The sequence below is a fragment of the Phascolarctos cinereus genome, unplaced genomic scaffold, assembly GCF_003287225.1.
Source record: "Phascolarctos cinereus isolate Bilbo 61053 unplaced genomic scaffold, phaCin_HiC Scaffold_7;HRSCAF=346, whole genome shotgun sequence".
Lineage (NCBI taxonomy): Eukaryota > Metazoa > Chordata > Mammalia > Diprotodontia > Phascolarctidae > Phascolarctos > Phascolarctos cinereus.
In genome coordinates, this window is record NW_027556180.1 from 66,431,050 (window position 1) to 66,442,679 (window position 11,630).

The window sequence follows — 11,630 nt, forward strand, 5'->3', positions numbered from 1 at the left end:
CAGCATTGTGGGGAGGGCAACAGTTGCAGCGTTGAGTATGGGCTGTTTATTGGGTGAATTTTTGGGAGGGGAAAGATAGGATGGGATATGAGGCAATGTGTGTCTCCCTCCTGAGCAGTAGAAGAGGATGAAGGGGGGGAGATTTACCATGAATCCAGATTCATTATTCATGAGCCTACAGCCCAGAGACTCCAATTTAAATGCTAATGTGGGTGGGGGGTTGGGGGGGGGCCCTGACTCAGCTGCCCCCCTCACTCCAGTCATAGCCGGGAGACAGTCCTAGCTTCCAGTTCATCAGGGTTTATTGGGAGGTAGAAAGGGAGGAGTGCCCTGGCCACCCACATATCCTCCACAACCCAAGTACCAGTCAGTTGAAGGTTCAGCTCAACTGACTCCATCCCTTCCTCTCCAGAGAAAGGAGTCGGCCTGAGCAGAAGACTCACGGAGGACATGGGGGGACATCCTTCCCCAAGTCCCCCCATTTCAGAGGATGATCTGGTTGGTGAAGCTCCGGCTCAGCTCCTTGTGTGGCAACACAATAGAATTCAGGATCAGAACCTCAGCAGGAATTCTAACCCGGCAACCTGCAGGGTGAGTAGAATGGGCACAAGAAGATGTCAGAGAAGGAAGGGAGAAGGCATTAGAGGGAGAGCCCAGGGGCCACTGGCATCTGGGAGTGACACATATCATCAGTGCCCCAGTCCACTGCCCACAGCTTAGGCAGAGTAGCCAATAAAGGTTTGTTGAATGAACCGCCCTAGAAGGGTATTAATGCCCAGGGCAGTTTCTGGGAATACCCCTGCTCAGCCAACTTAAATTAGTTCTACACCCACCACAGAATGGGTGGCAGCTTCCTGTCTCATCGAACCAGTATCAGGGACGTTGGGATACACCAGCAGCCCTAGTCAGAGCCTCCCCCAGCACCAGCGCTTCCTCCCCACTCTCTGTCCTACTCCGACACAGGAAGTCATTTCCCATACCCAGGATGGTGATGGCTGGCAGTAGCTTCCCATCCCGGAAAAGGCTCTCGCTGTCCATTCGAGCCCGAGGATCATTGGGGTTGGGATCATTGGGAGTACCCTCCACTCGGGCCCATCGTCCTACTGTGCTCCCCCAACCTACAATACTGTGCAGCACACACGTGTGCTCCTGTGGGGAGGAAGATTAGGGTAGGATCCAGGAAGCAGGCAGAGAACAGATAAGGCTCAGCCCTCTGACCCCCAGAGAGTTGAGATTCCCAGGCCTTGCTGTGCCCTTGTCCCTCTCCCACTCCCATTCCTCTTTCCTATGTGTGAGGCCAACAGCACAGCTCACTGGTGCCGCCTATGGCAATTTCTGCCCACTGCCACCACCTAGCTCAGTCTGAAAGAGAAGTCACAACCATTTTCCTTCCTCCCTGAAAACAGCACAAAATCTTTCTTAGGTTTTTTTTTTTGGCCCCCTAAGGGTTTACTGCTACAAAGTACAAGTAAGCATATACAAGAGGGAGTTTCAATAACGTTGAATCCCAATGCTCCATGCCAATAACAAGGCCTCACGCTTCTTGGTGGCCTCTTCCTGACTCCTATCCAGTCTCGTTCTTAGCTTTGGCCTCAAATTCATGGGGTCTCAGCCTTGTAGGAGGCAGCAAGGTATCACAGACTAGAGTCAGGAAAACTTGAGTTTGAATCCTGCCTCAGATACCTTCTAGCTGTGTGTGTGACCCTGGGCAAACTACTTAACACTTAAATCTGTAAAATGGGGATAATGATAGGACCCTATCCACAAGGCTGTTATGAGGATAAAAGGAAATAATATATGTGAAGGACTTTGCAAAGTATGGCAGCCGTTATTAGCAGTAACCTGCAATGAAACAAGGCTCTAGTCCTGACCATGATTCCCTCATGGGCTCAATCAAGTAGTACAAAAGGACTGTTCCCTCTCCTCTCTACCCTAGGGAACATGGGATTTTCACTCAGCCCTCCCATCCCTATTTCCTAGCTCCCTTCTCACAGCCCCCAGTCCCACCCCATACCTGCAGAGTTGCTCCATGGAGGACAATGGACTCTCGGAGCCGAACTCCCTCCCCTATAGTCACACCTTCCCCAATGGAGACATTAGGACCAAGCTACAGAGAGAACACAATGTTAGATTTGGAGACCATCAAGTACAACGTCTTAATTTTACAAATGAAGAAACGGAGGCCCTGAAAAACTGGGGCTTAGCTGTGTCACATACCTAGTTAGTGGCAGAGGCAGGGACTAAAATCATAAGGGACATTAGAGACAAGGGGTCCCTCCCGATATTTCCTCTCCTTAGGCTCCCTGAATCTATGACCCCACTCACCACTGCAGATGAGGCCACTTTAGCCGTCGGGTGGATAAAAACATTTCCTATAAGCAAAAGAGAAAGCCTGGGGAAAAAATATTCCAAACCAGCCCTAAGAAGGGGAAGGGGAAGGACTGGGGGTCTCAGGCGTAGAAAGATACCAAGAATTATGTTTCAGATGATAAGGGATAGATCAAAAGAGGGCTGGTATCTGAACTGACTCCAGGGAGGAAAAGGACATTACCTCGGATGCAGGGGCCTCCAGGAATGAGCTGGGCCAGCCGCTCAGGGTGAGTGAGTTGGTATCGGCTCAGATAGAGACGAGACGCATAAAGAGCAGAACTGCGGTGACAGGGAAGGAGGAGGTCAAAAGCAAACAGGTCCTGAGCCCATCCCCTTCCACCCAAGCTCTCTCCATATGGAATCCCCAGTTTGCACTCCAACAGCAATCTCCCTCTGCTAGCCCCTCCATACCCTGCAGACTTGATTTGACTCCAGATGCCATCAGTGAGGTGGACATAGATTTGGCCCTGTCCAGAGAGTGCTGTGAATACATCCTGCTCCAGCCGGATGGTCCCTGCTCCAGGCCAACTGCCTGAAGAGCCATCCCTAAGGGGAATCGAAGAGGTGTTGGAATCAGGGACCAAGATGTGATGTCTGAGGAAGCCCGTCCCTCTTCCAAGCATATTCTCTAGCCCCAGTGTGAATTGTCCAGGTACTTAGGCACATTCCAAGGACTTGGTGGTCTAGAATCATACATCAGACATATCAAACACGCCTGTAGCCTGAAAGACTCCACAAGTGCATCCAAATCAGATTAAAATGTAACTGGGAAATATTTAACAAAATAAATAAAAATACAATATAACCTAGATAATGTTCCTATATGGTCTTCTAGGTCAGCTGCAGCCACACAAATGTTTACACATGGTTTAGTGGGCCCTATTTCTACCTGACTTTGATCCCTGGGGACACTAGGGATGAGGCACTCACACCACCACCCAGGGAGGTGAGGCAATCACAATGCCACATCCATTCTGCTCCTTCCCCAGCCTCTATCCTCACACGCAGCCCCAACCCTGTGACAAAGCCTGGAGTGGCAAAAACCCAAGAACCGAAATCCCCCTTCACCTCTGTTATCTTTTCCTTATGCACTCACAGGTCCTAAAGCCCTGCTCAGTTTCTATCCCTCCCCCTGTCCCTGGATTCAGAGACAGACACTCACCCCAGATCAAGGCAGCTGGTGAGGCCAGAAAAAGATGAAGAGGGAGATGGCAGAGACAAAAGATACCCGAAATAAACAGAGAAGCAAAAGGAGATGGATCAACCAGATGAGGCAGAGGAAGAATGGTAAATGTGAAGGAATGAGGCATGAAATAGGGGCTGCGTGCGATGAGAAAATGGGTGTGAGGAGCCCAACACAGAGGATCACAGGAAGCCTCCAGGAGAATGAAGGGTCCCCAATCCCTGGGAGCTGAGGTCATGGAACAATACAATCCAGGGATAATCCTAGGGCTCTGAGGTACCGTGCTGCTAATGTCATATGACCAAGAAGGGGTGAAACCCAAAGGGGAAGAGGGCACACAAGATGAAGAGAGAGCAGGAGCTGGGCAAGGGGAGACAGGATGGGGACAAGAAGAAAAGGAGCAGGAGGCAGGACAGGACCAGGCGGAGCCTGTCTAAAGGTCTGCATCAAGGACTTGGGACGCATCTCACAGTTGCTGGTCCTGCTGGTTTCTCTGGAAGACATCACGAAGGGGCTTCAAGGCTTCCGGGGAGAAGAGATAAATGCCACAATTGATGATGTCACTCACAAATGTGCTTGGTTTCTCCACATAGTGCAAAACCTGAAGGTGGTGAGAAGAAATGGGGAGGGGAGGAAGGGTTGGAAAGGGATGATGACCGCTGCTCACAAGATTTATGGGGAGTCCTTGAGGCTCAGAACCAAGGGCTTCACTTTAGGACAAATGGTGAGAAGGGACTGACTGCCAAGCTCCCCTAAGGGTCCCTGACCTTGGTGATGCTACTGGGATTCAGGTTGGAGCAGAGCTCCCCCTGGGGGAGTCACTGAGATTAGCAGCAAAAGCTAGGGAAAGAAATCAAAGCCAGAAGAAAATCACTTCCTCCCCTCCAAAAAAAAAAAAAAGAATCACTTTCCCAAGCACCCACAGATGGAATTGGTTAAGGGAGCACCCTAAGAGAACAACATGCAACCCAAATCCCCTAAGGGTAGGGACACAGAAAAGTCTAGAACTCCATCAGCCTAGAAGACAGGAGCCAGGCTTCCACCTCCCTCTCCATCTTTGCCTCTCCTTACCTCGTGCGTTTCTGGATTTTCCACAATGCAACCATAGTTGAGGGACTGAGTCCGATTTGCCTGACAGACAAAGATGCATGAGCAAGTCGGGAGGAGAGCCTTGACTCTTTGTCTTCCATCCCTTACAGCCACGGCACTTCCACAAGAAGCAACCGCCCAATAAAGGGTGCTGCTTAACCATGGCCTTCCCTATACCTCACTCTGAAGGAAGAGCAACAGGAGGGAGTCCAGGGGACCAGTGGCTTCTCAAGTTACTTTCCTGGATTAGCTTCTCTTCAATTCCTTATGCTGTCTTAGGTAAGGTGAAGCTCCTCCCCTCCTCCCCATCACTACTGACCCCTGGGATCCCCTCTGAATCGTTTCCCAGCCCTTCCATCTCTCTCACCGTGGTGCCAAGGAGCAAGAAAGGACGGGGCTGGCGTCTGTGGGCTTCTAGCATAGCGCCCAGTGGGAAGTCAGAGCAGACATCGGCATTGAGAACGAAGAAGGCTTCAGGACCCCCTGCCAGGATCTGGTCTCGGAAATGATAGAGGCCACCCCCTGTACCCAGGGGGGCAAATTCCTGCAGGTACCTGAAGCCCAGATCGGACCCCCCCCAGATGAGGTCTAATGAGAATCACTCACTCCCTTGGGCCTGAGCCCCTGATCCATCTTATTCCCAGGGACATCTCCACTCAAACCACCCCCTCCTGCTCAGACTTTGGAAATCCAATGGAATGAAAAATTCCAACAGAGCCTCTTTTCTTCAGGTTGATAAACAGAGATATCTAAGTGAACCCAACGTGGAGGACACTGAGGCAGAATCTCCACTCCCCTCCCTTGCACGCACACACACCTGATAGGAAGGTTGAACTCCTGCTGAGCAGCATCCAAGAAACGGGTCAGTGCTTCATCGGGTTGGTAGAAACCAATGAGGAGAATTTCCTGCATCCCAGGAACCTTTCAAGGCATATGGGGAGAAGGTTAGGAAGAGAAATATTTAGGGTTACAGAAAAAGGCAGGACCGAGAAGGAAGCTATGGATGGAAAAAAGGAAACAAGCATTTATTAAATGCCTACGGTATGCCAGGCACTGTGTCAAGCACTTTGCAAATATTGTCACTGGATTCTCACAACCCTTCGATGTAGGTGCTGTTATTATCTCCATTTTACAGCCGAGGAAACTGAGGCAGAGGTAAAGTGACTTGACCAGAGTCACACCACTAGCATCCTGAAGTCATATTTGAACTCAGGTCTTCTTGACTCTAGACTCCGCACCAGATGAGCAAGATTCTTGGACTCTTAGAGAAAGGTGAAGGGAAGGATCCACTCAAGCATATGGGGAGTTCCTGGAAAGAGCATTCTTTGGGGTATGGGGGTCTCTACTGCTTTGGGGGGGTTACCTGGGCACAGGCTTCTATGTGATGCTGGATCATGGGGACTCCCGCCACAGGAAAAAGTGGTTTGGGCACTTCAAAAGACAAAGGCCGGAATCTTGTCCCTGGGGTGAGAGTAAAGGGCAAAGGCCTTAGGTTCCTCCCTCTCTCAGCCTCCGGCCCACCAGGATACCCAGCCACCCTCCCACGGTAGAAAGATGGTGGAAGGCTACAAGTAGCCCAGACTGTTGGTGGTGGAGAAGTCAGGGCATCACCAACGGTGAGGGCACAGAGAGGAGCCAAGAGGAAACCCAGGACAGACTGCACCCCCAGGGGCCTCACCCTTCTGGGGACCTCCGATCAGGATCACCGCTTTCAGCATGATGAAGGTAACCTCCTAATCCCTAAAAACCCCAAGCAGACCCTGTTCACACTCCAAAGGTTCCCGGGTCTCTGTCTTCCAGACCCTGAACCCCCAAGTCCTCAAAGTGATCACACTACAGACCCCCAACTTCATTACCCTGAGTCCGAACCCAGACCCATTCAGATGCTGAGCCCCAAACCTAGGACTCTGGACCTCAACACTGTTCCGCTAGACGTCCTAATTCCTTTAGAGTTCAAAACCCTAAATCCACCGAACCCCCAAAAAGACTCCTGTCAGACACGAGGCGTTGAACCCTAGTGAACGCTTTCAGAATGTGAACCCCAACCTCTACAGAACTTGAGCCCCAACACTGACCCCAAACCCTGACCAACCTCTTCAAATTCTGACCCCCCCCATCTCTATGGAGGCTGAGCATGACCCTTGGAGCAGACTCTGAACCCTGACTTCTTCAAATACAACTCCCCAACCGGTATAGACCGTGAACCCCAACAATGACCTTTTCAAATTGAGGGGACCCCCCAAACTCCACAGACCCTGAACCTGAAACTGACCCCTCCACAGATCCGGAACTGAATGACCCCTTCAAATTCCCAACCTCTCCCTAAAGAACCCCGACACGGACCCCTGCCCAGGCTGCTGTCCCCCAGTTCCGCATCCCACACTCCACCTACGCTGACACCCCGCCCCGCGCCGGTGGGTGCGCGCGGAGGGGGGTGTGCACGCGCACGCTCACGCGGGCGGGGGAGCAGCCCGACGCCGGAGTCCCTACTGCCCCTCACATCAATTTGTCGCACTGGGATTCCTCGACGGTTCCAAGATCCTTCCGCACACGTGTCCTCTCGGTCTTCGCGATAACTTCTCCAGAGAGCATGCCGGGAGTTGTAGTTTTCCTTCCTTCCCCACAGGGCGTTACAGACAGGCGGCCTCGGAAGGGGCCTCAATAGTTAGGGGGCGGGGAGAGAATCCGAAGGAGGGCAGGGCCTCACTATTGGGGGCTGAAAATGTGAAAAGCAATTTGTAGATTTGGAGCCGTCAAGCACCTCCTAGATAATCTAGTCATAGATTAACCTCTTAAATAAAAGGGGGGGGGAGGGGGAATGAACAGACTGAAGCCCAGAGAGGGAATGTTACTTTCCCAAGATCACAAAGCTAATCAGGTCCCCTGACACGCAGCCCAGGGCTCTTTCGGCCATCCCACCATGTCTCCCTCCAGGGTGCGAGGCGTAGCGGGGATGCGGGCTCACAGAGTAGGTTCCACGCAAGCAGATAAAGGCTAGAAAAAGCCCACCCAGATCGTGTGGGGTGAACGAAGGGTGGCCTGACACGAGTTAATGGAAGAGGAGGAGGAGCGAGAGGAAGAGGAGCGAGAGGAAGAGGAGAGAGAGGAAGAGGAAAAGAAGGCGAGGAGGGGGAGGAGGAGTGGGATGAGGAGGAGTAGGGGGAAGAAGAGGAGAGGGAGGAAGAGGGAAAAGAGGAGGGGAGAGGAAGGAGGAGTGGGATGAAAAGGAGTAGGGGGAGGAGAAGGAGGGAGGAGGAAGAGGAGAGGGAGGAAGAGGGAAAGAAAAAAGGGAGGAGGGGAGAAAGAGGAGGAGGGGGAAGAGGAGTGAGGGGAGGAAGAGGAGGAGAGGAGGGGGAGAAGAGGAGGGGGGAGGAGGAGGGGAGAGGAGGAGAGGAGAGGAGAGAAGAAGGAGAGGGAAGAAGAGAAAAAGGAAAAGGGGAGGAGGGGGAGAAAGAGGAGGAGGAAGAGGAGTGTGGAGAGGAGGAGGAGGCAGGAGGAAAGGGGAAGAATGGGAAGAAGAGGAACAAGGGGAGAGAGAGGAGGAAGAGAGGGGGAAGGAGGAAGAAGAGGCTAGACCTGAGGCTTTCATTTGGTGATGGAGAGTGATAGAATTGGAGGAACCTTAAACTCGATTCTATTCCAAGGTTTTATACGATCATAGATTAGAGCTAGAAAAGACCCTAGAAATCAATTCCCCCCTCATTTTGCAGGCGAGGAAACTGAGGCACAAAGAAATCAGTTAACCTGTTTTGTCTCCTTTTATAGGTAGTAAATGCTTCTTTACTGAAGATGAAGAAACTTTGGTTCGGAGATAATAGCTACTATTTGTATAGCTGTATGGTTTGCATATTTTGTTATTTCATTTTTACATGCTATTTCATTTGATCCTCATAACTTTAAGAAGTAGGTGCTATTATTATTCCCACTTTACAGATGGAGAAACTGAGGTTTAGAGAGGTTAGTGTGACTTGCCTAGGATCACACAGCAGGATACAAACTTGACAAGCCTACCACTCTATCCTCTGCACCACTAATTGCTTCACTAAATGACTTTCCCAGGTAACACAGCAATGTCCCCTGAAGCTACTGTCCAGTGTTCTTTCCACTACACCAGGTAGCTGCCTAAATGAATACTAAGATCCCTTCCAGCTCTGACATTCTGTGACCTTCACTAGTATGATATACGGAGGCGGAGGAGCTAGGTCTGGCTTGGGAAATGGGACTCCCCTTTCCCCCCCCCCAGCTCCCCGTAGGAAGATGACATAGGGAACGTCAGAGTGACCATAACTTTACTATCCGCAGGCCGAGAAATAAAGGATGCTGTGATAGCCCTGACACCGGGGGCGCGGATGAAAGGTCCGAAGATTCCCCTCAGGCTACATCCAAGCTGGCGAAACTCTGGTCCATCCCCAGGCTGTTCTCCACGTAGACCTCATACTTGCCGCTGTCCTCAGCGGTGGCCCGGCGGATGGTCAGCGTAGTGTTAGTGTTGCCGATGTCTTAGTACGCCCTGGAAGAGAGCAGGTGAGAGGATATCTGTTCTGGCCGTGCCCCAGGTGACCTCCCCCAACCCCTACCCGAGGCCCCACCCAGAGCTCCATCCTCTGCCCAGAGCCCTGTCTCTCGCCTGTCATCCTCATCAATGTCCAGCCCGTCCTTGGTCCATCCTGCGTCAGGAGGTGGCTCGCCTAGGATTTCTGCGGTCAGCGTCACCGTGGTTCCTTTGCGCGCCTTGGTGTTGTCTGGTCCCTTCTTGATCTTCGCTGGGACTGTAGGGTATGTAAGAAGGAAACCGATAAGGGGACAAAGAGATGAAGTTTTTCCCTCTCCGCTTCCTCTCCCGGAACGTGCCCATCATGGGATTTGGAGCTGAAAAGGACCTTATAGTCCAATCTTTGTTCAAACCCCAGCCGTGTCACTTGATAACTGTGTGACCCTGGGCAAGTCACTCAACCTCTGAGCCTCAAAGGTTCTCATCTGTAAAAATGAGTATGCTAATACTTGCACCACATAATTCACTGGGCACTCTTTAAAATCTTCAAGAGCTCGAAAAATATGTATTATGTATCTACAGATGAAGACAATGTGGTGCGGAAAGTTAGCACACATCCTCAGTCCCTGTGGGGGAACGTGAAGTCAGGAAACTTCTTGTGACCTTGGGTAAGCTGTTTTAATGACCTTTGTAACACTACCTGCCCCACCCACCTTCCAGGCTGGTGGTGAAGATCGCTGTGGTATGCAGGGGAAACGGGTGTGTTAAGGAAAAGCCCGAAATGCCCAACAAACTCCAAGTGCAGGTGGACGTGACTAGGGACCTAGAAGGTCGTACCTTCCACGAGTATCCGCGCGGAGTCCGAGCACTCGCCGAAGCGATTGGACACTTTAATGCTGTACTGGCCCAGATCAGCTAGTTCTGCGTCGCGCACCACCAGCGCCACCACGCCGGGGTCCTCGATGACGTAGCGGTACTTGCATCACGGAGCTCCTTGCGGTCTTTGCTCCAGCGGATAAAAGGGTCAGGAAAAGCTGAGATCCGACAGGAGAGTTTCGCTGCACTTCCCTCAATCAGCACGACATCTTGCAGTGGCTGCAGCACGCGTGCTGGCCCCTTCTCTTTCAACTCTTTCCGGGACCTGTTCAGATCAACGTCAGTCTCGATCCCGTCCCTTTCTGCGCAACTTCCAGACCAATTCTCCCCCCAAAACAGACGGATCACCAGGCGGGTTACTCTTCCAGTCTTTCCTCAAACTATTGACCCCCATACGCTAATTAAAAACCTTTTTTTCATTTGACCTCTGGGTCATAGCCTATGTCCTCAGTAGGACGCCTCCTGACCCAGATCAAACACACTCTCCTGACCACCCCACCCCGCCTCTGTCTCTCTCTGTCTCTCTCTCTCTCCCTCCCTCCCTCTCTCCCTCCCTCCCTCTCTCCCTCCCTCCCTCCTAGCTTTCTCAGAGATGTCCTACTGATCCTTGGAACGTCCTAGGTCACTCAGGACCGACCCCAAGACATTCCCACCCCCTCACCTGTGGCCCCGGTAAGAGGCCTGGATGCGTATGGCAGCGCTCTGCACCTGGGGGTCATTGATGTCCAGGGTGCAGCCTGGAGGTGGGGCCGCCGGCTTCTTGGCCGGAGCTGCTTTGGACATCTGGGGGAGCAGATGGTAATCATGGAATTCAAGGCCTAGACAGAAACCCTTCCCCAAATACCCAGCCATTCCCTTCCAGAGCAGAAACTGAATGGGACACTGGGGGGTCCGAACTCACCACGGAGCTGGGGGCAAAGGGACCGATAGAAAGGGCTTGAGTCGAAGGGCTAGGTTAGCGCTCCGCGCGGAGTCCCCAGGACAGCACAGGACTGGACGGGGAGGGCAGGTGGCCCCGCGCCCCTGGCTTTATATACATCTTCCCTCCTCGCCTTCTTTGGCATGGTAGCCCCTGGTCCCTCCGGGACCCCAGTCTTCGCCTACCCAACCCGAGCTGGATCCTTATTATGCCCGAGGACTCCAGGGATGCTGGCTCAGCCGTCGCTGCTAACCCGTGGGGGGAAACCCGAGTGCCACTGGGACCCTCATAGCGTCAGCTACCCGACAGCTGGACAGCTAGACACCGCCCCGCCTCCTTTCCCCCACCCCCAATGGCAGAACACTTGGGGAAGATAAACGCAGAAAGTGCAATTCTCTGAGTGAAGTTCGAGTATACCCACTCGACCAATAGCAAGAGATTAACAGGGCCACTGTGACCAATCAGACAGAGCCCTCGGTGCCCAGACCTGAGCCTGTCTGAACTTTCTGCCTAGGAGCTTCCAGTTCTGCTCTCCCCCACCCCCCAGTACCAACCAATGGGCTGCTGGGAGGACTCGGAGAATGGTGGAGGAGGTCCGGCCCCCACCCTCCTCCTAACACACACACACTTTTCTGTACTGTTTTCAGAGTATTGGGTAAGTCTGGATCAGATGGTTTCTTGAGGATAATAGGTGTAGCCAG

The 11,630-nt window shown here is 52.4% G+C and overlaps 2 protein-coding genes across 3 annotated transcripts; both read right to left on the bottom strand.

Moving 5' to 3' along the window:
* Nucleotides 1–284: 284 nt before the first annotated feature.
* On the bottom strand, nucleotides 285–7,247 carry GMPPA (GDP-mannose pyrophosphorylase A). 2 transcript variants are annotated; one of them, XM_021002828.2, is made up of 13 exons: nucleotides 7,143–7,246; nucleotides 6,321–6,382; nucleotides 6,006–6,103; nucleotides 5,460–5,563; nucleotides 5,010–5,196; nucleotides 4,625–4,684; nucleotides 4,024–4,154; nucleotides 2,782–2,916; nucleotides 2,552–2,649; nucleotides 2,326–2,372; nucleotides 2,015–2,107; nucleotides 981–1,149; nucleotides 285–584 (listed from the first exon to the last, which is right to left on the bottom strand). In XM_021002828.2, exons 2-13 carry the CDS (start codon nucleotides 6,358–6,360, stop codon nucleotides 484–486), a joined length of 1,263 nt encoding a protein of 420 aa, XP_020858487.1. In that variant the 5' UTR covers nucleotides 6,361–6,382; nucleotides 7,143–7,246; the 3' UTR covers nucleotides 285–483. The 2 variants fall into 2 exon arrangements, with proteins under 2 accessions (XP_020858487.1, XP_078003770.1); XM_078147644.1 differs by lacking the exon at nucleotides 981–1,149 and having other exon boundaries at nucleotides 7,143–7,247.
* Nucleotides 7,248–8,914: 1,667 nt separating this feature from the next.
* SPEGNB (SPEG neighbor) lies at nucleotides 8,915–11,348 on the bottom strand. Its single transcript, XM_078147645.1, is given in 6 exon segments — nucleotides 8,915–9,152; nucleotides 9,270–9,411; nucleotides 9,972–10,115; nucleotides 10,118–10,275; nucleotides 10,672–10,793; nucleotides 10,912–11,348. Coding segments are annotated over 5 exon segments (705 nt in total). The 5' UTR covers nucleotides 10,912–11,348; the 3' UTR covers nucleotides 8,915–9,013.
* Between the last annotated feature and the right edge of the window lie 282 nt (nucleotides 11,349–11,630).

What these genes read in the sequence shown, in the direction of transcription:
- GMPPA (XM_021002828.2), bottom strand. Translation starts at nt 6,360, where the DNA reads ATGCTGAAAGCGGTGATCCTGATCGGAGGTCCCCAGAAGG. An exon ending in ACATAGAAGCCTGTGCCCAG is followed by an intron (nt 5,564 to 6,005) that starts GTAACCCCCCCA and finishes ATGCCTTGAAAG; the next exon opens with GTTCCTGGGATGCAGGAAAT. An exon ending in TGGAGGCCCCTGCATCCGAG is followed by an intron (nt 2,373 to 2,551) that starts GTAATGTCCTTT and finishes TTTTGCTTATAG; the next exon opens with GAAATGTTTTTATCCACCCG.